Consider the following 22,185-nt stretch of genomic DNA (forward strand, 5'->3'; position numbering starts at 1 on the left):
CCAAAAGTTTCTCTGGGAAAATGCTGTTCCTGCCTTCACCAGTCACAATAACATTTTCTACTCTAAAGAGACTATTAGCTTCCCTTTGATAATATTGCCTGCCATACTCATCTCATCAAAATGTACATGTATTAAACATTCATTGTATATATATTTATATAAAACAATCTAAAGGATTATTAATGGATATAATTTAGTTTTTTTATATAATCCCTTAATCTACAAATTACCAACCTTAATAAATAAAAGCATTAATGGACATCAATAAAATATTTATTTTGAGGATTAAACAAATAAATTCACGCGCTAGCAGTGAAACCATCTGCCTCTTATGTAGTCCACTGTGTAACACAGTTTCTCTTTGTGTCCTTGTGGGAGAAGGTGAACTGGAGGGGAAGAGTAATCTTGGTTCCAGAGAACAGGCCCATTCGAATGAGATTTCTCTCCTCCCACCACTGAGCTGGCAGTCCCCACTCTGGAATGGATTACAAACATGAATATTTTAAGGCTCGACACAATATTTAAAGATGCTATTCCGTCTCTGATGAGTGGGGCCAACAATTATGTACAATGTGTGGTCAGCGTACCGTATAATCTAGGAGGCCTCCCAAAACTCCAAAAAGTCAGAATGTACAGCAGACCAAGTATTGCTTTATCATTAGTGGCAGGATCCTTACAGGCGAAGGGGAAAAAACCATTTGCATTTATAAAAATCCTCGCAGAAGACACATATCAGCAGCAAATTTCTTGCAGGTCCATTTTTCTAAGACAGCACCTTTTTAATTTTGATTTTTTCCTCTTTATATGCCATTCCTCTAAGGAGGAGCCAGGATCCTAATCTTTGTCTCTGGTGGACAGGTAAATATCAAATATCCAAAGACTTCTAGACACTCCACATAATTTAATTCACACTCCACAAGATTTATAACCTCCTAACATATACTTTTTTATTTTTATTATTAACTTTTTGGTTCAACAGTAAAATGTAGTTGAGTTTATAGATGATTGGTGCTAAACTTGCCTCTAAAACAAATAGCCACACTGGTTGTATCTAAGGGGAGTGACCCTAGAATATTACAGAATGCTCAGTTCCCTTTGATTTATTTATTATAATCCACTGTCAAGTTTCTTTGTCACTTTCACCGACAGAGTAGAGTTCGCCCAGTCTCTTAAAGCGGGGACCCCAGTCACTGAGGTAGTCAAAATTCTGGTCCGAGTCTGAGGTGGTGGACTCCAAGGAGCTGAGGGAGCCTGCCACGGACCCTCGGCCTTCATAGCCGTAAATCTGAATGGAGTCATATGGTGGGGCTGTGGGGTCATTATCTGCCTCATGTAGCCGCACGTTTATAAATTCATCCACATCAACACCATTTGGAACTGGCGCAAGCCCTTGCCTTGGCATAAACTGCAAATCTGGTTTAATATCTTTACGGGGTAAAAATCCATTAATTCCATCTGGGTTTTGTAAAGTTGCAATGTCAAAAGCCTCTGTGTCTTCTTCCCCTCCTCCTTCGTCATCATAGCGAATGATGTTTTCTCGCACGTCTTCATCATCTTTGATAATGAGTGGCTCGTTTTTGTGTCGCCGCAGAGTTACAAACAGCACCACGATGACTGTAGGAAAAAGACAAAATAACAATTAGCCAGACAGACATATAATTTCACAAGTAACACATCGTGTATTTTGAGCAAGGGGCATTATTTAAAAACTTGTGAACATGTAACTTTCATGCATTCATTTGGGAATTAAGTAAAGTGCCTTTCTGAAGTATGGGCACTGAATTATGAGTGAATACTATTCTAAGTTGCTTCTATTTATTGAATGGTGATGAAGAGACTGGGTTAATATAACAAGTTTGCATCTATTTATGGTGAAGGCTACATTTAATACCCCTGGGAGCTCTGGAGTGAATGATGCAAAATGGGAAATAGCACAGATAGCATGGGTGACTCGCTGTGTGTCTCGGGCAGGTCATTCAATACTTTTTGACTCCACGCCTCTCTTCTGTAAATAAAAAGGAGCTGAATAGATGACATCAAGTATGTTTTGTGTTTTTCTAATAAGTTCTTCAAGACTGCTTCCAATAAAATAATGTTCATTCACAGACAAAGTGCTATATTAAGGTGAATGTCAGCTTTGAATGGGCAACTTCTTCTCTTGTGTGAAAGTGCTAGTTTTCCTCTACCTGGTAAAGTAGAACTAAAGGTGGGGAAAGGGAGAGGAATGCATTAAAAAAAAAAAAAACAAACCAGATCAGCCAAACCAAACTTGGGCTAATGGCATCAAATATGGAAGGAAATGATGCTCAAAACAAGATACTGGGTGGGCAGAACTGATGTAACCAGGAAGGTAGTAACTGACATAACCTTTTTCCAAGGGCAGGATAAGATGTATGAATAACTTCTCTTTTGTGTCCTCTTACTGTCTAATGTCATTTTTATAATTGAATTCTTTAGCAGAAAAGATACAAAAACATTTTCTTAATTTGCAGTCTTCATCTTAATTTGATTTTAGTATCAAGAAAACTGAGAAACACAATGCAGTTTTGAGGAAAAGGTATTTTTTGTTTGCTTGTTTGCTTTCATCTTATCTCACTAAATTTTGTGATTGGATGGATTCAGCAACCCAATCCATACACTATTTAGATAAAAGAGTATTTTGGACATATGAGAGCCCCCTCTTAAAGTAAACTGGTGTGCATCAGAAGCCCTGCAGGTCTTTTTATGTAACAGTTCCTGTTATAACCACATAAAGGTCCATCCCCACTTCCACCACAACTATTTGTAGTTTATCTTTTCACGGGTGATGGAATTGAAAAAGGCAATGAACATTTCTCTCCAACTGGACATTTACTATTGCAATCCTTTTTTTTCCCTCTTGGTGACCTCAAAGCTTGAAGAAGTGGAAAAGAGTTTTTCTTCCACAGAATATTGACTAGGATTTTCTAGGTCGAGTTAGGGGTCTCTGTCCTTATTTACAGTCATTTATGAACCAGAAAAATGGTGACCATTAGACTATGAAGAAAGTACATACCTAGCAGCAAAATGATGCATGCTAATATGGCGATTAAGGCGCCCATACTGAGTCCAATCGGAAGTACATAAGCTTCAACATTACAAGACTGGACAACGCCATCACTGCTACAGCCACAGACCCGGATGGTCAGGGTGCTAGTGCTGCTCAGCGGAGGATTCCCACTGTCACTGATTATGATTGGTAAGAGATAGACTTCTTGCTTCTGGCGGTTGAATCCATTATGCTTTGCCAAAATGCTGAGCGAGTTATCTGGAAAAATGAAAATTAAAATAGTTTGCATCATTTCAAAATGGCTGCCTGAACAACAGCCGTTTGTTTTTCTAGTTCATAAATCCTCTGCAATCCTCATGACAATCCCAGTTCCACTGAACCAGTCATGCTCTCTTCTTCCCTTTTCCCATTTTCCCAATTGGCATGGGCCATACACACCCTAACAGGTTCAAAGACGATGGCCTCAGGATAAACTAATGGAGTTTCACCCTCACCTTGTAAATGCAAAGGATTTCTCTTGCAAAAATAATCTTCAAGTGTCCTTTTATAGAACACAAATTACCTGAAGTCCCCATAAATAAGTTTCATGTTCTTTATCTGGACAATGAAAACTAGGCTATAATTTCACCACATTTGAAAGCCATATTTGAAAAGCTTTATGTTACAAGATAGACTTTATGACAGTATGGCATACAAAACAATGCACTTGATTCTCACAGGTACCTATTAATATAAAAAGGGTCATTTATGCTCTAGAGCATTTACATTAAGATACACAAAAGTCCAATTTACTGCCAACTGGAGGAGATATGCCACATATTTTAGAATTCTGTAGAGAAAACCTGTAGTGGTTACACAAATAAGAATTAAATGAGAAGTCATAGGAGCAGGTGATCCATTTTTCATGTATAAATTATATGGAAATGTATACTGTTTATCTGGAGCAACACTTAAGGACACTTAAGGGCATACTTTAGTTCAAAGTAGAACTGACTAGTGAGAAGTGATTGGTCCCATGGTAGCCCTATGAATCTCAAAATTTCACTCCCAAAATGAATTTCAACCGCAACTTTTTGTTGTCATTCATCCCTATGTCATGAACTGTAGCTATATATGTATATGTGTGTATATATATGTCTGTTTTCTCATTTCAATTAATGAAAGACATAGGGTTATTCAGATGGAAACACTGATTATTTCATACTGATATTCAAGCCAAAAACAAATAAATGTAACTTTGATTAATGTGTGCAGTACTATTTGGGCAAAATGATTATTTCAGGGGGATATTTTCAAATATTGACAAGTTTGCAGACCCCAGAACATTTGTCTGTCTCATTGTTGCATTTTAAGGCAGACATTCCAAACCACTGTGGTACAGTTCCTGGTCATAGATGCCCCAGTGATTTCTAGAATACTCAAATACATGAACAGATACTCCACTCAAATGATTTTTAGGTAAATGTGTTAAATCTTCTGTACCATATAGTACAATGTGTGGTGCTATGCTGTGTTTGGGCTTCCCTTGTAGCTCAGTCGGTAAAGAATTTGCCTGCAGTGCAGGAGACCTGGGTTCGATCCCTGGGTTGGGAAGATCCCCTGGAGAAGGAAATGGCAACCCACTCCAGTATCCTTGCCTGGAAAATCTCATAGACAGAGGAACTTGGTGGATTGCAGCCCATGGGGTCGCAAAGAGTAGGGCACGACTGAGCGACTAACACACACATGCTGTGTTTAATTGCTCAGTTGTGTCTGACTCTTTGCAACCCCGTGGACGATAGCCCACCAGGCTCCTCTGTCCACGGGGATTCTCCAGGAAAGATTAGTGAAGTGGGTTGCCATGCCCTCCTCCAGGGATCAAACCCAGGTCTCCTGCATTGCAGGTGGATTCTTTACCATCTGAGCCACCAGGGAAGCAAATACCAGAATTCAAAAAATGTGACAGACTTTCCCTAAAATAAATGTATAAATTATATTTGTCTTTGCTTTAAGATATATGCAGACCTACAGTGTCTTGATAGTAAGCAGTTAGAGAGAAAAAAAATCTCTGAGTTCACTTTTTTTTTCTAAGTTATTTCTGATTGTGTCTCATTATTTAGTAATTTGAAAAGTGAAAAGAGGTCTCTAGTAGAAGTAAGCAGTGATATTCCAAATGATCTAGTAATCTTTATTTCCACGGCATAGAAGGAAATGCCAGTAAGCTAAAAGCAGGAGAACATTATCTCAAAACAGATACCAAATATATAGCTGTGTGTGTTATATTTCCAGAAAGTGTGAGACAAGTTTGAGTACAGTTAATTAGTACAAGGAATATTTGTGGATGATTTCATATACCATAGTTCAAAACAGAAGATGGGAATTGTTCTTCAAGATGCAATTAATAAAATTACAATGGAGGTTTTTGTCTTTTTGTGGTTAACATTATTTATATGAAAAACTATCTTTGCATAGTCTCTCTTTAAACAATCTATAATGATAATTTAGAAACTGCAGCAGGAGTATTACTCATTGCAGAACAAAGCTATCTCCTTTATTACTTAGAAAAGCATTGATGGGTCTTAGACCTAACTCACACTTATTTTTTTCTTTTACTATTCCTGGTACCTGCATATGTTGCTCTCTTTCTATATAAAGAAAAATTACTGACTAAGTAAAGGAAGTTCACGGGTCATTTATGATAACTTTCACCTGCTACCTCCAGGCAAAGTCAAGTGCCTATTTGCCTATTAATATTTTTTACCATATTTTCAGTTGGTATTTACATTTATTATTAATTATTTTATTAGGCCAAATTGAATTGTCATTATTTCACAACCCCCAAAAACCCATTGAATATTAGCAGTTTCACATACTTCAAATTCAGGTATTTGAAATACATATTCCTTCTAAATTGCATGTTGCAAATATGTTCAATAAAGTTCTGCTTTATTTCTTTAAAACATATGATGCCTTTTCATTTTATTAAACTTTTAATCTCAATGTAGTCAATTTTATCAGTCTCTTTAATGATTTGTAATTTAGCCTTATTTTTTAAATTATTAATTACATAAAAATTACTTTTCATAAGATGTTGCCTTTCACATTTAAGCAATTGTATAGTATCGATATTTTTCTGTACTGATCATTGATTTTCCCAAGGTTAATTGTGGAGTAATTTATCTCTTACCAACTAACATTCAATTCTCATTTCTCACAAATCAAAATTTTGTGTATCTTCATCCTTTTAGGCTCTCTATTATGTTCCAGAGCTCTGTTTTTCTAATCTTGTATCAATACTATGCTTTCTATGTATGAAAAATTCATAATAAATCATGATGTTTGTTTTTTCAATTATGTTCTTCTTTAGGAATATTTCAGTTATTCTTGCTCATTTGCTAATCTCTGACAAATGCAGAATAGATAACCAAGTTCCATGAACATTCCTATAAGAGTTTTACTTGAAATTATATTAAGATGTAAATAAATTAAGAGAATTGATAACTTTAGTCTTTTATATCAAGTCTGTGTTTCTTTTTATTTAATATATTTTAAAATGTTTTTATTTTAGCTGCAAGATATTTTCACATATTTCATTACACTTAATATTATATATATATAGTTGCTTTAGTACTTATTACCTTTTTAATATTATATTTTCATCTCATTGTTGCTAGTATATAAAATATAACTTTCATATTGGATTTAATTTCAACCACCCTTTAAAACATTTTTTTTTTTTACTTACAAGAATATCTCTTAACCCAGAGATACATATGAGGAGCATGATAATGTGGAGAATTCCACAGTGGAACTGGAATTACAGTTTATAAAACTTATAAAATAAAATTTAAGCAAACTTAGTTTGCTTAAATAGTTCTGGAGAAGGGCACCAAACAGAGAAACATTTATTCAGGAAGCGTAGTAGAGCCTGGTAGGAATGACTTGAGTATGGTGTTCCAACTACAACCTGGTAGCTAGCTTCTTCACCCTTCTCTCAGCTCTGCAAGGTGGAAACTGTACTCCAAACTGGTCCAGCCAAGAGCACAGAGCTTCCTCCCTGCCACAGCTAGCAGTTGCAGGGTAGTGTCACCAGTTCTCACCCTGCTCCTAACTACCTCTTGACAGACTGGGTTCTGAGTCGGTGTGGACAAGGCAGGGTCCCTTTCTTCCTTGCTGCCCCTGCTTGTGCAGCAGAGGCTCTACCTTGGCAAGGCTTCACGGGGAATTCAGAGCTTCAGTTGTGCTTGCCCTGAATTATGACAGTGGTTTCACACTGGCAGAGCCAAGCCAAAAAAGACTTGAGGCTACTGTACCCTCATGTCAAGTGCCCAGCTCCTAAAGTAGAGGTGTCACTCAGAGAAAAACAGCATAGTCTCCAACTCAGCTTCAAAGCCAGTGGCTCAATGTTTTGCCTCAGTTGAGAAGTAAAGAACCTAGGAACCTAAAAACTAGAAAAGAGCTGGAGAGGAGCTTGCCTGGGTCAGAACAATTCTAAAACACTGAGGGAAATACCCTTCTGAAGGAGCCCAGATTTGGTTGGATTAGTGATTTAGATGATTTCTGAATTAAGAATAATTTAGATGATTTCTGAATTAAGAACAATACAGAAAGCATCTAGCGACTAGTGAAGTGTAACAACTTGGGTGTAGTCAAGGAAAGAGAGAACTCTGCCAAAACCACTGCCATTGCTGGTGACTGTGGGCAAACCCAAGGCTGGGATCCCTTGAGGTGAAACATCAAAGGCTTAACATTGTAGAGGGAAGACAGACCACACTAAAATAATCCAGCCAGTTACTAAACAAATAAATGAACAAATTACAATAACATGTCTTGGCTGAAAGGTCAATATCCAGAGTTAATATAATATATTCTCTAAAAATGTCTAGTTTTCAACAAAAGAGTATAAGACATTCAAAGAAACAAGAAAGCATGACCCATAAACAGGGTAGGGATGGGAAGTGGGAAGCAGGTGGGAGCAGGTTTGCTCCATGAGAGCAAACAAAAATCTAGTTCAACAAAGACCTCTAAGAAACCATTGTAAATGTGTTCAAAGAACTACAGTAAACCATTTAAGAATGAAATGGAGGCATGATGACAATCTCATATCGTAGAGAATATAAATACAGAGATAGATATTATTTTTTTAAAAAGAACTTAATGGAAGCTATGGAGCTGAAAAGTACAGTAACTAAATGAAAAATTACAATAGCTAAACTGTAAATCTGAATTGGCAAAAGAAGGCATTAGTGAACTTGGAGATAGATCAATAGAAATTTTGCAAACTGAAGTATATAGGGAAAAAAAGAAAAATGAATAGAGCCCTAGAAATATATGGGACAAAATTAAGTTCACCAATATACCTGCAATGAAAATATGAGGAGACAAGGAAAGAAAAAGAAAAAATACGACTGAAAAACTTCAAAACTTTTTGGAAACCTTAGTTTCCACCTTGAGAAACCAACAAAAATCAAGGTAAACACAAAGACACTAACAAAGAGACAGAAAAAAGTACTGAAACTAAAAGACAAGAATATTCTGAAAGCAAGAGAAAGTTGACATCACTTCCAAGGGAACCTTAATAAGATTAACAACTGAATTTTTATAGAAACAGTGGACCCAAGAAGAAAGAAGGCTAGCACATTTAAAATGCTCAAATCAAAAACTTTCAACCCAGAATCATATATTCAGCAAGACTGTCTTTCAAAAAAAATGAAATAGAGATATTCCCGGATAAACAAAAAATTGAGGGAATTTGTCACCAGAAGACATGTCTTAAAAGAAACAAGAAAGGAAGTTCTTCAGACTGAAAGCAAATAACAAATAACCCCAGATGGTAATTCAACTCCACACTAAAAACAAAGAACATCAGGAGAAGTAATTATGTAGTTATAGAAGACAGTATAAATGCATAGTTTTTCTCTTTTCTTAACTTTTAAAAAGCAACTGTATAAAACTGTGCATACATAACATATTGTGGAGCATATAATAACTAAGATTTCAAAAGTAATGATTTGGTATTCCAATATTATACTTTCAGTAATGAATAAAACAACGGCTGCTACTGCTAAGTTGCTTCAGTCATGTCCTACTCTGTACAACCCCATAGACGGCAGCCCACCAGGCTCCGCCGTCCCTGGGATTCAAGAACCCTGGAGTAGGTTGCCATTTCCTTCTCCAATGCATGAAAGTAAAAAGTGAAAGTGAAGTCGCTCAGTGTCCGACCCTCAGCGACCCCATGGACTGCAGCCTACCAGGCTCCTCCATCCATGGGATTTTTCCAGGCAAGGATAAAACAACTAGTCAGAAGTAAATAAGCAATAGAAGATTTGAACAACGGTATGAATCCACTATACCTAACATATTAATAGAATACTCCACCCAAATACAATAGAATATTCCTCTCAAGTACACATTGAGCATCCTGCATTATGGATCATAGGATAGGCCATACAATGAACCTCCATAAATTTAAAAGGATGTAAATAATACAAAATGGATTCTCTGACCATAATGGAATGAAATTAGATATCAATAATAGAAAATAATTGGAGGAAACTCACAAATATGTGGAAATTAAACAATGTAGTCCTCAATAACCAATGACTTAATAAAGAGATCAAAAGGAAAATTAAAAAAAATATGAGACAACATAAGTGAAAATGCAGTCAATCAAAATTTAATGAATGTAGCTATAGCAGTGCTTAGAGGGATACGTCTAGGGTTAATGCCTATATGAATTTTCTCCTATCTTACTATACTAACAAGAATCTCAAATATAATTTTTAATATAAGAAATTATGGTACACACGTGTACCTTGTTCTTGATATTAAAAAAAGAGAAAATAGCTTTTGACTTTCAGCATTAAGTAAGATAACTGAAGGTACTTATTTGAAGACACTGCTTATAAAAGTGTACTCTAATTTTTTTCAATTTAATTTTTTCTTTCATTTATTTGCTTCACAGCGATGTAAAGGGGAAAAGCAGTCATATCAAGGACTTAGCTGTCACTACCTCTAAACTTGGCTTCAGTTATATTGTTATGTTATTTAAAAACCTTCATTACAATCCTTCATATGTAGATGCATTTCCATTTTATATCATCTTGTTGTCTTAGAAACTTAACCTGCTCTATCCTATGGCTTCTTATCTTAATTATATTTACTGCATTTTTTTTCTTTTTGAACATAACACATGTAAGAGGATAATACCTTAATAATGACTTATCAGAGAAAACACAGACATTTTATAAAAATGGAAAATACATGAAACATAAAAGATGAAATGATCGCTGCAAGTCCATAGACACATAACTGATGATTTTTTTTAAATTACATCTCTTGAAGTTGAGTATATAGTTACAGAGTTTGACAAATATAGAACAATATTGTGCCAAGATTTATTTAAGAAGAAAGTAGGCTCTTAAATTCTCTAGTGTGGACTAATATCCAGCTGGATAGATTAGTATCCAGCTGCTCCCATCTAGTGCAGTTGTGTTACCTTGAGATAGAAACATAAAAACATTATCACCTAGTTCTCTGATACCCTCAATAGGTGGAATATTCCCTAGCATTTTTCTCAGTTAGGGATTTTCCTGCTTCCTCATCCTTTTATAATGTTTTGCTTATGAGCCTTATACCTAGGAAGATGAATGACTCCATTTTCAGAACCTTGCTTCATACTCCACACCCATTTGTTTCTGTTTATGACCAACTATTGAAGGAAAGATCATGAAAGGGTGTTAAGGTGGACTAATAGCACCAGGCATACTTAAAATGAAAATATGCCTAAGTAGTGAATCGCTAAGAGTCGGACACACTGAGCAACTTCACTTTCACTTTTCACTTTCATGCATTGGAGAAGGAAATGGCAACCCACTCCAGTGTTCTTGTCTGGAGAATCCCAGGGACGGGGGAGCCTGGTGGGCTGCCGTCTATGCGGTCGCACAGAGTTGGACACGACTGAAGCGACGCAGCAGCAGCAGCAGCAGCAGCAGCAGCAGTGGTATAGTTAGGTTCCTTTCTCCTTGTCTGAGTAATACAAGGGATACACTAAATAAAGAAAGGACCAGGTAAGCAGTGGGTGCATAGACTTGCTTGCTTTCAGATAGCACATTGCAATTATGCCATTATGTATGAAATTTCTTTCAGATTTTGACAACAGAATAATTTTGAATACAAATAGCTACTTGAGGACTTCCTGGTGGTCCAGTGGTTAGGACTCTGTGCTCCCAATGCAGGGGCCCAGGTTCCATCCCTGGTCAGGGAAAGAGATCCCACATGCTGCAACTAAGACCTGGCACAGACAAAGAAATAAATAAATACATTTTTTAAAGTTACTTATATTCTTAGTTTTGCCGAGGTGTTATTCCAGAACACTTGTTATAAACTGGAAACTGCTACAAGCTCTAACAAAGGCAGCCATCTTAAAATTAAGTTCTTAGAAGTTTTGTGCAATAGTTTTGACTTTATAGAGACAAACAGATAATATTCAATACATTTGTGTATTATCTTGCTAGACTCTAAGCTCCTTGAGGGAGACTAACTAGCCTTTGTCACAGCTCTACTCAGTCTCCAGCATGGGACCTGGCGCAGAACAAAGACGCTTATAACAACATTAGTCACATTGTTTAACCTATATTTATTTGGTCTTGTCTCTTTTCTTTCTTTCTTTGTTCTAGCCCTCCTGGTCTTTTCTGAGTTAAGCATCTTCTGTCTTCAGAGCTTTTATATGTGCTCTTTTTTTATGCCTGATAATCTCTCTATCCCTCCTTAGCCCTAATTTGAATTATTAATATTCAGGCAATCTTTATGTCTGTGCTTAAATATCACTTCTTTGGGGAAAATTTCCTTTACTAGTCATCCCCAATCTCCCCAGATAAATTAGTTATATAATCTTCTAAAAACTTTTTCAATTTCATCAAAACACTCATCACAAAAAATGTTGTCATAATGGGTATATGATAGACCACTGGGGATACAGAAATGAACTAGGAACTTCCAAGTAACAAATAACCAATTTAAGATGCATAATGAATACTAAGCAAATATTTGCTGAATAAATAAATGAGCAAGTAATCATTACCCATATTTTGTGAGACTCATCTTTATTTCCATTTATGTTGTCATAGAGGATTATATTATGGTTCAAATAAATCAGTGAGAAGGTTTAGTTTCAGGCTATTGGAAAGAATATATAGCCAGAGTCTAATATGGAAATTTAAGAGAAATATTGATGGTTTCCAAGTCTTTCCCTGGACCTGCCTAATATCCTGTAACATGAACAATAAACTGAGGATGCTTATATTCAAGTAGAGAAGACTCAGGGAGGAAGAAACATTGCTCTAAAATATCTGAAACACCATCATTTAAAGAGGTACACACCAGAATTCTGTTTTACCGAGTTGAAATTGGATGACTTAGTCCTACATTCAGGAAAGGGCTCCTAATCCAAGTAAGTATCTTCTCTGGTTTCTAGAAAGAATTTCCTCTTGATTCTTGATATTCAGTCTTTGAATCATTTGGAATTGGAAATCAAATGACCTTTCTTCAAAGGTACATTAGTACCCTTATAAGAAAAATTTCCTTTAGTAAATAAATTAAAAAGTGTTTGTTATAGTCTGAACTTGTGTGACTCAAGAATTCATATTGAAACTCTGACTCCGCCCCCCGCACCCCCACCATTGTGGCTGTCTTTGGGGATGGAGTCTTTAAGGGCGTTCAGTTCAGTTCAGTTTGGTTCAGTCGCTCAGTCATGTACAATTCTTTGTGACCCAAGGACTGCAGCACGCCAGGCTTCCCTGTCCATCACCAACTCCTAAAGTTTATTCAAACTCATGTCCACTGAGTGGGTGATGCCATCCAACTATCTCATCTTCTGTCATCCCCTTCTCCTCCCACCTTTAATTTTTCCCAGCATCAGGGTCTTTTCAAATGAGTCAGCTCTTAGCATCAGGTGGCCAAAATATTGGAGTTTCAGCTTCAGCATCAGTTCTTCCAATGAATATCCAGGATTGATTTCCTTTAGGATGGACTGGTTGGATCTCCTTGCAGTCCAAGGGACTCTCAAGAGTCTTCTCCGACACCACAGTTCAAAAGCATCAATTCTTCAGCGTTCAGCTTTCTTTATAGTCCAACTCTCACATCCATACATGACCACTGGAAAAACCAAAGCCTTGACTAGACAGACCTTTGTTGGCAAAGTAATGTCTCTGCTTTTGAATATGCTATCTAGGTTGGCCATAACTTTCCTTCCAAGGAATAAGCGTCTTTTAATTTCATGGCTGCAGTCACCATCTGCAGTGATTTTGGAGCCCCCCAAAATAAAGTCTGACACTGTTTCCACTGTTTCCCCACCTATTTCCCATGAAGTGATGGGACCAGATGCCATGATCTTAGTTTTCTGAATGTTGAGCTTTAAGCCAACTTTTTCACTCTCCTCTTTCACTTTCATCAAAATGCTCTCTAGTTCTTCAGTTTCTGCCTTAAGGGTGGTGTCATCTACATAACTGAGGTTATTGATATTTTTCCTGGCAATCTTGATTCCAGCTTGTGCTTCATCCAGTCCAGTATTTCTCATGATGTATTCTGTGTATAAGTTAAACAAGCAGGGTGACAATATACAGCCTTGACATACTCCTTTTTCTATTTGGAAACAGTCTGTCGTTCCATGTCCAGTTCAAACTGTTGCTTCATGACCTGCATTACAGATTTCTCAAGAGGCAGGTCAGGTGGTCTGATATTCCCATCTCTTTCAGCATTTTCCACAGCTTATTGTGATCCACACAGTCAAAGGCATTGGCATAGTCAATAAAGCAGAAATAGATGTTTTTCTGGAACTCTCTTGCTTTTCAATGATCCAGTGGATGCTGGCAATTTGATCTCTGGTTCCTCTGCCTTTTCTAAAACCAGCTTGAACATCTGGAAGTTCACAGTTCATGTATCTCTGAAGCCTGGCTTGGAGAATTTTGAGCATTACTTTACTAGCTTGTGAGATGAAGGAAGTAATTAAGATTAAAGAAGATTATAAGGGTGGGTCCTGATGCTATAGGATGGTGTCTACAGAATATAGAGATGTCAGAGAGCTCTTTCTCTATCCATGTGGAAACAAAGAAAAGGTTATGAGAATGTACAGAGAGATGGTGACCATCTATAAGCAGTTTGAAAAAGAGGGTTCAGGATGAATCCTATCTTGCCTACACTTTGATCTTGACTTCCTATCCTCTGGGACGGTGAGAAAACTGTGTTGTTGAAGCCACCAGTCTGAAGCATTTTGCTGCAGCAGGCTTGCTGCTGCTGTTGCTGCTAAGTCGCTTCAGTCGGGTCCTACTCTGTGTGACCCCATAGACAGCCTCCCATCAGGCTCCCCTGTCCCTGGGATTCTCTGCAAGAACATGAGTGGGTTGCCATTTCCTTCTCCAATGCATGAAAATGAAAAGTGAAAGTGAAGTTGCTCAGTCATGTCCGATTCTTAGTGACCTCATTGACTGGCTACCTAGATAATGCTATAGTTACTTATTAGTTCTATATGCATATTCCTTCCTTTCTTCCTTTTCCCTCCTTCCCTCCTCCCCCTCTCCCTTCCTTCCATTTATTTTTTGTGTGTTTTAATGAAACAATAGTGGCCATTATTATTGTTTATAGTATTTAAATATCCCATTTCTCTCTACGTTTGTTGTCTTTTTCTTCAGATAAAACAAAGCTGGCAAACCTAAATTCTCTATTTGTTTCAGGGTAGTTTATCTATTATTGTTGCCCTGATACAGAAAGTTTACTTTGGTCTAGGTCCCCTTTATTTGAAATCATAGAATTATAGCTATTGTTCATCCGGTTAGATTAAAGCCTAAGCAACAAGGAGCCAGAGTTAATGAAGGCACTTGCCAGACAAATGTTTATGACAAAGGAATAGATGAAAAGAAGATCAGTAGATATTATGCCTTTTTGAGAAATGTCTCCTGTCATTTTACTTGCAAATTTAATTCATTTTTTCTTGGTCAAATCAAATGGAATGGAAATGGCAAGAAGGCCAAAACAAAGGGAAAATGGTGCTCTGCTCAGTAGGTATGGACAAGAAATTTAATTAAGTTCTTAGCACTGTGTTGTGTCCGTTTATTTCTAAAAACTTAGCAAAGCAATAAAGATACCAAATCCATTGGTTTCAACATAGTAGATATATGCCTATATATAGTGTATAATATCTAAGAATATGATGCATGTGAAGTCACTCAGTCGTGTCCAACTCTTCACGACCCCATGGATTGCACCCTACCAGGCTCCTCTGTCCGTGGGATTTTCCAGGCAAGAGCACTGGAGTGGGGTGCCATTGCCATAGATCATAGCATTTCCACTGCGTTTATGTATTTTTACTTCGAACACTAAGTTTGGTTGGAAACAATCAGACTCTAATGCATTGATAAAAATTAAGACTCTGTGAAGCCAGTCTCCTCTGGTACCTTTATAATTTTCCACATGATTCACTGAAAGTTTACCAATGTACCAAGTGTGCCACATGCAATTGGATATTCTGTCACCTAATTACATCATTTGTCATTCCCCCCTCCCCCCCCGTTTTCTCATTAAACCATTCACCATGCCACCTGATGTCAATAGTCTCAATGTTTCTCTGAATGTTGCATGCTCAGTTGCTCAGCTGTGTCCGAATGTTGATTCGTTTCCAAATCTCCTGTGTGTGTGTGAAGTCGCTTCAGTCATGTCTGACTGTTTGTGGCCACATGGACTGTAGCCTGCCAGGCTCCTCTGTCCATGGGATTTTCCAGGTAAGAATACTGGAGTGGGTTGCCATTTCCCTCTCCATCCAAATCTCCTAATATTTGATAATAAAGTATGTATATCTAGCCATAAAATATTGACCAAGGTTAACTTTGACTTTAGAAAACTATCACTGTGAATTCTTTTAGAAGGTCTTAGACTAATTCCAAAGTTAATGTTTAGTCAGCATTTTACAATTACATATATAAAAAAATCAGCACTTTTTTAAACAGAAAAACAAAGCTTATTCCTTTATAACCATGCACTACAATTCTGTAAATATTTGCAAAATTGACATCTGGCAGATGAAATGTACAGAGGATGAGCTATGATTTTCACTTTACAAAAGTTAGGATTTTTTAAAGTAATCTATGAAATTTAAGCATGTTCCAAAATTCTTTAAGAAGGCACATACACTGTTTTGGGTGGGGGGGTTTGGCTGTGCTGGATCTTCATTGCTGCGTGGCAAGAGTGGGTTACTCTCTTGTTATGATGGAAGGGGTTCAGTAGTTATGGCATGTGGACTCCGTTGTTGCGGCTCCTGGACTCTAGAGCACAGGCTCAAGAGTTGTGGCTCGGGCTTAGTTCCTCTGCGGCATGTGGATCAGAGATTGAACACCTGTCTCCTGCACTGGCAGGCGAGTTCTTTACACTAAGCCACCAGGGCAGCCCTGTTTCTAAATGGATAATATCGAAGGAAATTTATTCTTAGACATCTGAAGATGGTGTTTAGTGTAGTGGTCTGAGTGGTGACCTCCAAGGAGACACGTTTATGTTCTTTTCCTTGGAATCTGTAAATGTTACCTTACTTGCAAAAGGGTTTTTGCAGATGCAATCAAGTTAACAATCTTAAAATGAAGAGTTTATCTGGGATTACCAAATGGGTCCTAAATCCAATAACATGTATCTTTATAAGAAAGTTTGTTAACATGTGTCCTTGTAAGAGTAAGTCAGAGGGAGACTTAACACAGAAAAAAGGAAGAGAGAATGTGACCACAGAGGCAGATGTGGACATGTGGCCACAACCATGGAATGCCTGCAGTGAATAGAAGCTGCAGGAGAATGAATTCTCCTCCAGAGTCTCTAAAGAGACCGATGCTGCCAACACCTTGATATCAGACTTCTGGCTCCTACACTGGGAAAGAATTCATCTCTTGTTTTAAGCTTCTCAGCTTATGATTATTTGTTATGGCAGCCCTAGGAAACTAATATAATCCATAAGTCTGATTAACTATTATTGACAGAGGCAAGGAAGACATTCTTATGTCCATTAAACACATGATAAACAAGTTTTTTGAATAACAGAATCATTTACTCAAGGTTTCTTAGCTGACTGTTAAGAATTACCAAGTCCAATGTATTTCTACACTTCCTCTATCATCTTAGCAAAAGTCCCCTAAAGAAGGAAATAGAAGTGGGCTCTAAGAAGGTTATATTAAAGCTCAAGGATAAGATAAAGAGAAAGTGTGCCAAGGGCAGTTTCTCCAGTCCATAACACCTTTATCAGAGACAAGGGGAAAATTAAGTGGTCAAGGCCACAGGTAGGCAGGAATATAGTATTATAACAGCATCCAAAAGTATTCGGTACAACACTCTATGGGCTTTCCTGGTAGCTCAAATAGTAAAGAATCTACCTGCAATGCAGGAGACCCAAGTTTGATCCCTGAGTCAGGGAGATTCCTTGGAGAAGGAAATGGCTACTCACTCCAGTATAAGATGTAAAGTGAAAGTCACCGAAAATGGTACAAATCCATTTTCCTTTGCCATCTCCCATGCCTCCATCTTGAAGTCTTTCAAATCCACGCTGACACATTCAGTTCATTCTGTCCTCAGTTATTCAGTTCCTACTGTATCCAAGACATCGCTGTGAGAGGAAAGTCTTCCTGGGCACATATTCACCCAGCATGCTGCGATGCAGTCAGGGGTGATGGTTCTGTCTCACCAGCTGGAAGGTCCTTGAATGCAGAGATTTTGTCTTAAGTGAATGTCTCCTATTGTCTACCACGTGTGGCACATATGGCAGTCTCTGTGGTAAGATTTTAATGAATCTTTGTTGAATGAATAAATGGGTGGCTTTATTGTAGTTGTTGTTTATGATTACTGATCTCAAGGAACATCTGACTCAGAGGGGAGAGAAAATAGCATGTTAACAGCAAGTTAAAATGTGAGTCAGCTGATGATCATTCTCTAACCGTGATCCCTGTCCTTTGATCTCTGCTCTTATATCCCCTGTGGTCCTCTATGCCATCTGTCCTTGTTTGTTGTTTAGTCGCGAAGTCGTGGCCGAATCTTTTGTGATCCTATGGACTATATAGCCCACTAGGCTCCTCTGTCCATGGGATTTCCCAGGCAAGAATACTGGGCTGGGTTGCCATTTCCTTCTCCAGAGGATCTTCCCCAAACAGGAACTGAACCCGTGTCTCCTGCATGGCCATCTGCACCTTTCATCATAGACACAAATGAGAGGGGCTTTAAGGGAAGAGTAGAATGTGAACTGGGTTTGGAGGCAAGGGCTGGTTTGTTAAATGGCAGAAGTACAGAGAACAGCATCGCCTCTTGTCCCTATAATCACCATTTTTCTGTTCCATAACATTCTGTTCTCAACCTTTTTTTCTAACTGCTTCGTTATTTGTTTGAATCTATTTCTTACCTGATTTCAGACAATATTTATTGTATTGGTACCTGATTTACCAGATAATATTTATCTAAAATATTAGCCCTATGCCTCCTCTGCCTACCTACTGGGTACATCCACTTGGATGGTCATTATCACAAATTCAGTCTATCAACCGTGGAACTAATATCATGCAATGCCCATTCTTCTCCATTTCCAAAAATCTGTTTCTTGATCCCATTTCTCATATCAATTTTGTGGCTATGTAATTTTATATACATCTTCCCCCTTGTATCTGATAACTTCACATCTTCCTTTGTTAATGTGGGGGAAGTTCTGATTCAGTAATCATCTGAAAACTGAAAATTTCCTTTATGAAGGAAGCAACAGGAACAAACAGAATCCTGAGGATTCTTGGCATATCTAATTCAGAGACGTAATGGAGATTTGATTATAAAGTAAATGCAAAGCAAATATAGTAGTTTTCGTTTGTTGAACAAATACATAACAGTCATCAGTGAATATGAGTAAGTCAGGGTGTTACAAGAGACCCAGAATGCAAAGCACTACTTTGAAAGTCCAAGATATATCCACTCCTACAAAATACAATGCAATGAGAGGATCATATGTCACTAATGTTACATATATTACTACATTAATTTTGAAAGTAAAGTGTCTATTATATATGAGATTCTGATAAATTTCGTTCATCTTAACATTCTAAATTCATTTATTTATTTTCATTTATTTGTTTTTGATATGGATGATTTTTAAATTATTTGAGTTTGTTACAATACTCTCTCTGTTTTATGTTTCTCTTTCTTGGCCTTGTGACATGTGGGCTCTTATCTCCCCAACCAGGGATCAAACCTGTTCCCCCTGCAATGGAAGGCGAAGTCTTAACCACTGGACTGCTAGGAAAGTCCCAGACCTTTTTAATGATCTGAGCAAATATTCATACAAACAAAAGCCAACTGAAAAATTCAGATACAAATAGATAGCTGGGCATGTTAAAAATGCATATTCTGGGATTTTACTGTAAATGGACTGAATGAGAATTTCTGGGGCTAGGCCCTGGACATCTGCATTTCAAATAAAGTTTGTTTGCATAAAAATCTCCTGAGATGCCTGAGAGCCATTCTACTCTGTTGCTCCCTTAGGTGTGAGCAGTGGTTAATGGCTTGGCCAAGCCTTCAGAGGCTCCACTGGGGAAGCTATTATGCTCTGGGTTCTGTAATCCAGCAGGGGTAGCGGCTGATAGCAATTTTCCTGTATAATTCCTTCTTTTCTGGTTTAGGGGTAAAATAGCTGCTAAAAAAGAAGGGAAATGATGCAAGAAAATGTGGCATCCTACAGCGAGCTGAAGTCCAGTGTTTGTCGTTGAATCATTTTAAAGTTTAATAAGTTATATTAAAATAGCTTGGCTAAACATATATCTTTGGGCAGAAGTCTTAATATACAGTGAAGGCAAGAGGATGGAAGGCAGTTATGTAGATAAAATTATCATGCAAGTAGTGGTCACATTATCATTCCTCCCAGGTTGCTGAGAATGGCACGTGCTTTTGAATCTTAAAATCCACGTTCTTTATAGTCTTGGAAATAGTACTGTTTTGATCATACAAAAATGACTTTACATTAAAGGTCAAACTGATTTGCTTTTCCTCAAATTCACCCACATATTAACAGGTTAAAATACAGATGGCGAGAGCAGAAATAAAATGATCGAAGAAAAAGATACCTGTGTAGGTCACCCTTATGATTGAAATAGGAATCACATCAAACTCATTCAAACTCTTTTTATTGAAAATATAATCTGATAAAATTCCCTATTGTTATACACTGTGGAGAAATCTGAATACATTTTCAAGTCATGCATGATTTCATTTTAATACTTTCTTTTGAAATAAAAGGAATTTTTTGATGAGTCTTTTAAAATATTCTCAAGATGATATTTGATTTTCCAAGCTTACCACCCCCACTGACAATAAATGTATGGTATTTCCTGAGAATGAGCAGTGATATAGAGGTCCCTACCATTGGATTCTTCAATTTTGGAATTTTAAGAAGAATGCTTAACAAATAAAGAGACTTATAAGGGAATTTGGTCTCTTTTTAACACTCTAATTCCTGAAAAGTTTATATTAGGTGTAATTTCTTTAGGATGTGTATTTCAGAATGTTGTATTAATGTTTGGGCTCTGGAATCATTCCTAATTGTGTTTCCATCCTAATTTTATTTCTTACCTGATTGCATTTTTAAATAATTTCCCCAAAGTCATAGCAGATACACTTATTGCGCCCAAACTGCTAATTAAAAAACTGAGGGTCAGGAGGTGTTCGAGGAGTAAATGTGGGTTTTCATGTAAAGTACATTTTCCAGTTCTGAAGTGCGCAGTGTTTAATGAAACTTAAAACAATAGTCATTGTTATTCATACATGTAAGATTATCACTTACTTTAGTTTTGAAATAAAGCAAAGCATTGCAATCTTTTAAGAATATTTGGATTTTATACTTTTATACTTTCCAATGAATTTCTATTCCAAAGCATCAAACTAAAGCATCAAGTAACATACAACTAAATTATAAAGTAAAATATAAGGTTAAAAAAAAAGGAGAAAATATGTGTTAAGTAGAGTACAACTCTACTTAAAAGTGTTTATCATAGGTCAATTATATGTCAATAAAGATGACTTTTAAAAATCTGACATTTAATTTAAAACATCTGCTGTCTCTAGTCTTAGTTTTGCTTCCAGCTTTGGAAGACAGCTCTCCAAAAGTAGGATATAATTGTCTTTTGTCTCTATTCTTTTACTCTCTTTCAGTCAAATATTTGCTATATGTAATTCTGTCCATGGAACACAAGAATCAGAGAAAAGGGCATACTCTTCCAGGGCTAATATAGGTATAATTTGTCACTGATGCCCTAAGAAAGGAAGACATAAAGTGCTAGTACTTTTACTTACTGGGATTTTTCATATGTTCTTCATTCTCCCACTGGGAACCTCAACTTTTTTTTCTGTTAACTTCCAACTTTAACTCAGCTGATGCAAAAAAAACTTTCCCTAAAAAATCTCCAGCTCAGCTCTTTGGCTTATCATATTTGGGTCCTTCAGTCTTTCTAGGACTAAGTTGTTGTTGTTGTTTTTTAAGATGATCCCACATTTGGTTGCCCTATTATACAAATTAGAAACTGGTACCACCTGTCAGTGGATAAATGACAATAATACATTTAGAAAATTAAAAATAGAACTGGCTATCAAAACATAGTTGAGATGAAAGGTTAGCCTATTTCATTTTTGCTGACAATTGCTCAGTCATGTCCAGCTCTTTACAACCCCATGGACTGTAGACTGACAGATTTCTCTGTCCATGGGATTTTTCCAGGCAAGAACACTGGAGTGGGTTGCCATTTCCTTCTCCAGGGGATCTTCCAAACACAGGGATCGAACTTACATCTCTTGTGTCTAATGAATTGGCAGGCAGATTCCTTACCACTCGTGCTACCTGCGAAGCCTTCTATATCAGCAAACCTATTCATCATTTGAAGGTGATAGCACTGTTCTAAAATTAGATAGTGGTGATAGTGGCACAACTTTGTAAATTTACTAAAAAATCCCTTAAATTTCACCATAAAATAAGTGAGTTTTATGAAATGTAATCTATATCTCAAAAGGCCATTTTAAAACTTTGAAAAATAAAAAGGATATTGTCACATTTGAAGATTCATATGAGAGAGCTGCACATCCTTTAAAGATTGGAAGAGCATTGCAAAGTCAGCATCATGACCTTAAGGCCGATG

General features: G+C 37.1%; 1 protein-coding gene and 1 non-coding gene across 2 annotated transcripts in view; one reads left to right on the top strand and one right to left on the bottom strand.

The window, feature by feature from the left end:
• Positions 1–1,120: 1,120 nt before the first annotated feature.
• CDH8 (cadherin 8) overlaps positions 1,121–22,185 on the bottom strand; it is a 380,788-nt gene continuing 359,723 nt past the window's right edge. Inside the window, exons 10-11 of the mRNA XM_052655404.1 lie at positions 3,035–3,286; positions 1,121–1,614 (exon numbers count right to left, since the gene is read on the bottom strand). Of these exons, the coding sequence (XP_052511364.1) occupies positions 1,121–1,614; positions 3,035–3,286 (746 nt within the window). The remainder of the gene's footprint in view (positions 1,615–3,034; positions 3,287–22,185) is intronic.
• TRNAG-CCC (transfer RNA glycine (anticodon CCC)) lies at positions 11,202–11,273 on the top strand. Its single transcript has one exon. It is a non-coding gene; the product is annotated as a tRNA-Gly (tRNA).

The sequence above is a fragment of the Budorcas taxicolor genome, chromosome 18, assembly GCF_023091745.1.
Source record: "Budorcas taxicolor isolate Tak-1 chromosome 18, Takin1.1, whole genome shotgun sequence".
Lineage (NCBI taxonomy): Eukaryota > Metazoa > Chordata > Mammalia > Artiodactyla > Bovidae > Budorcas > Budorcas taxicolor.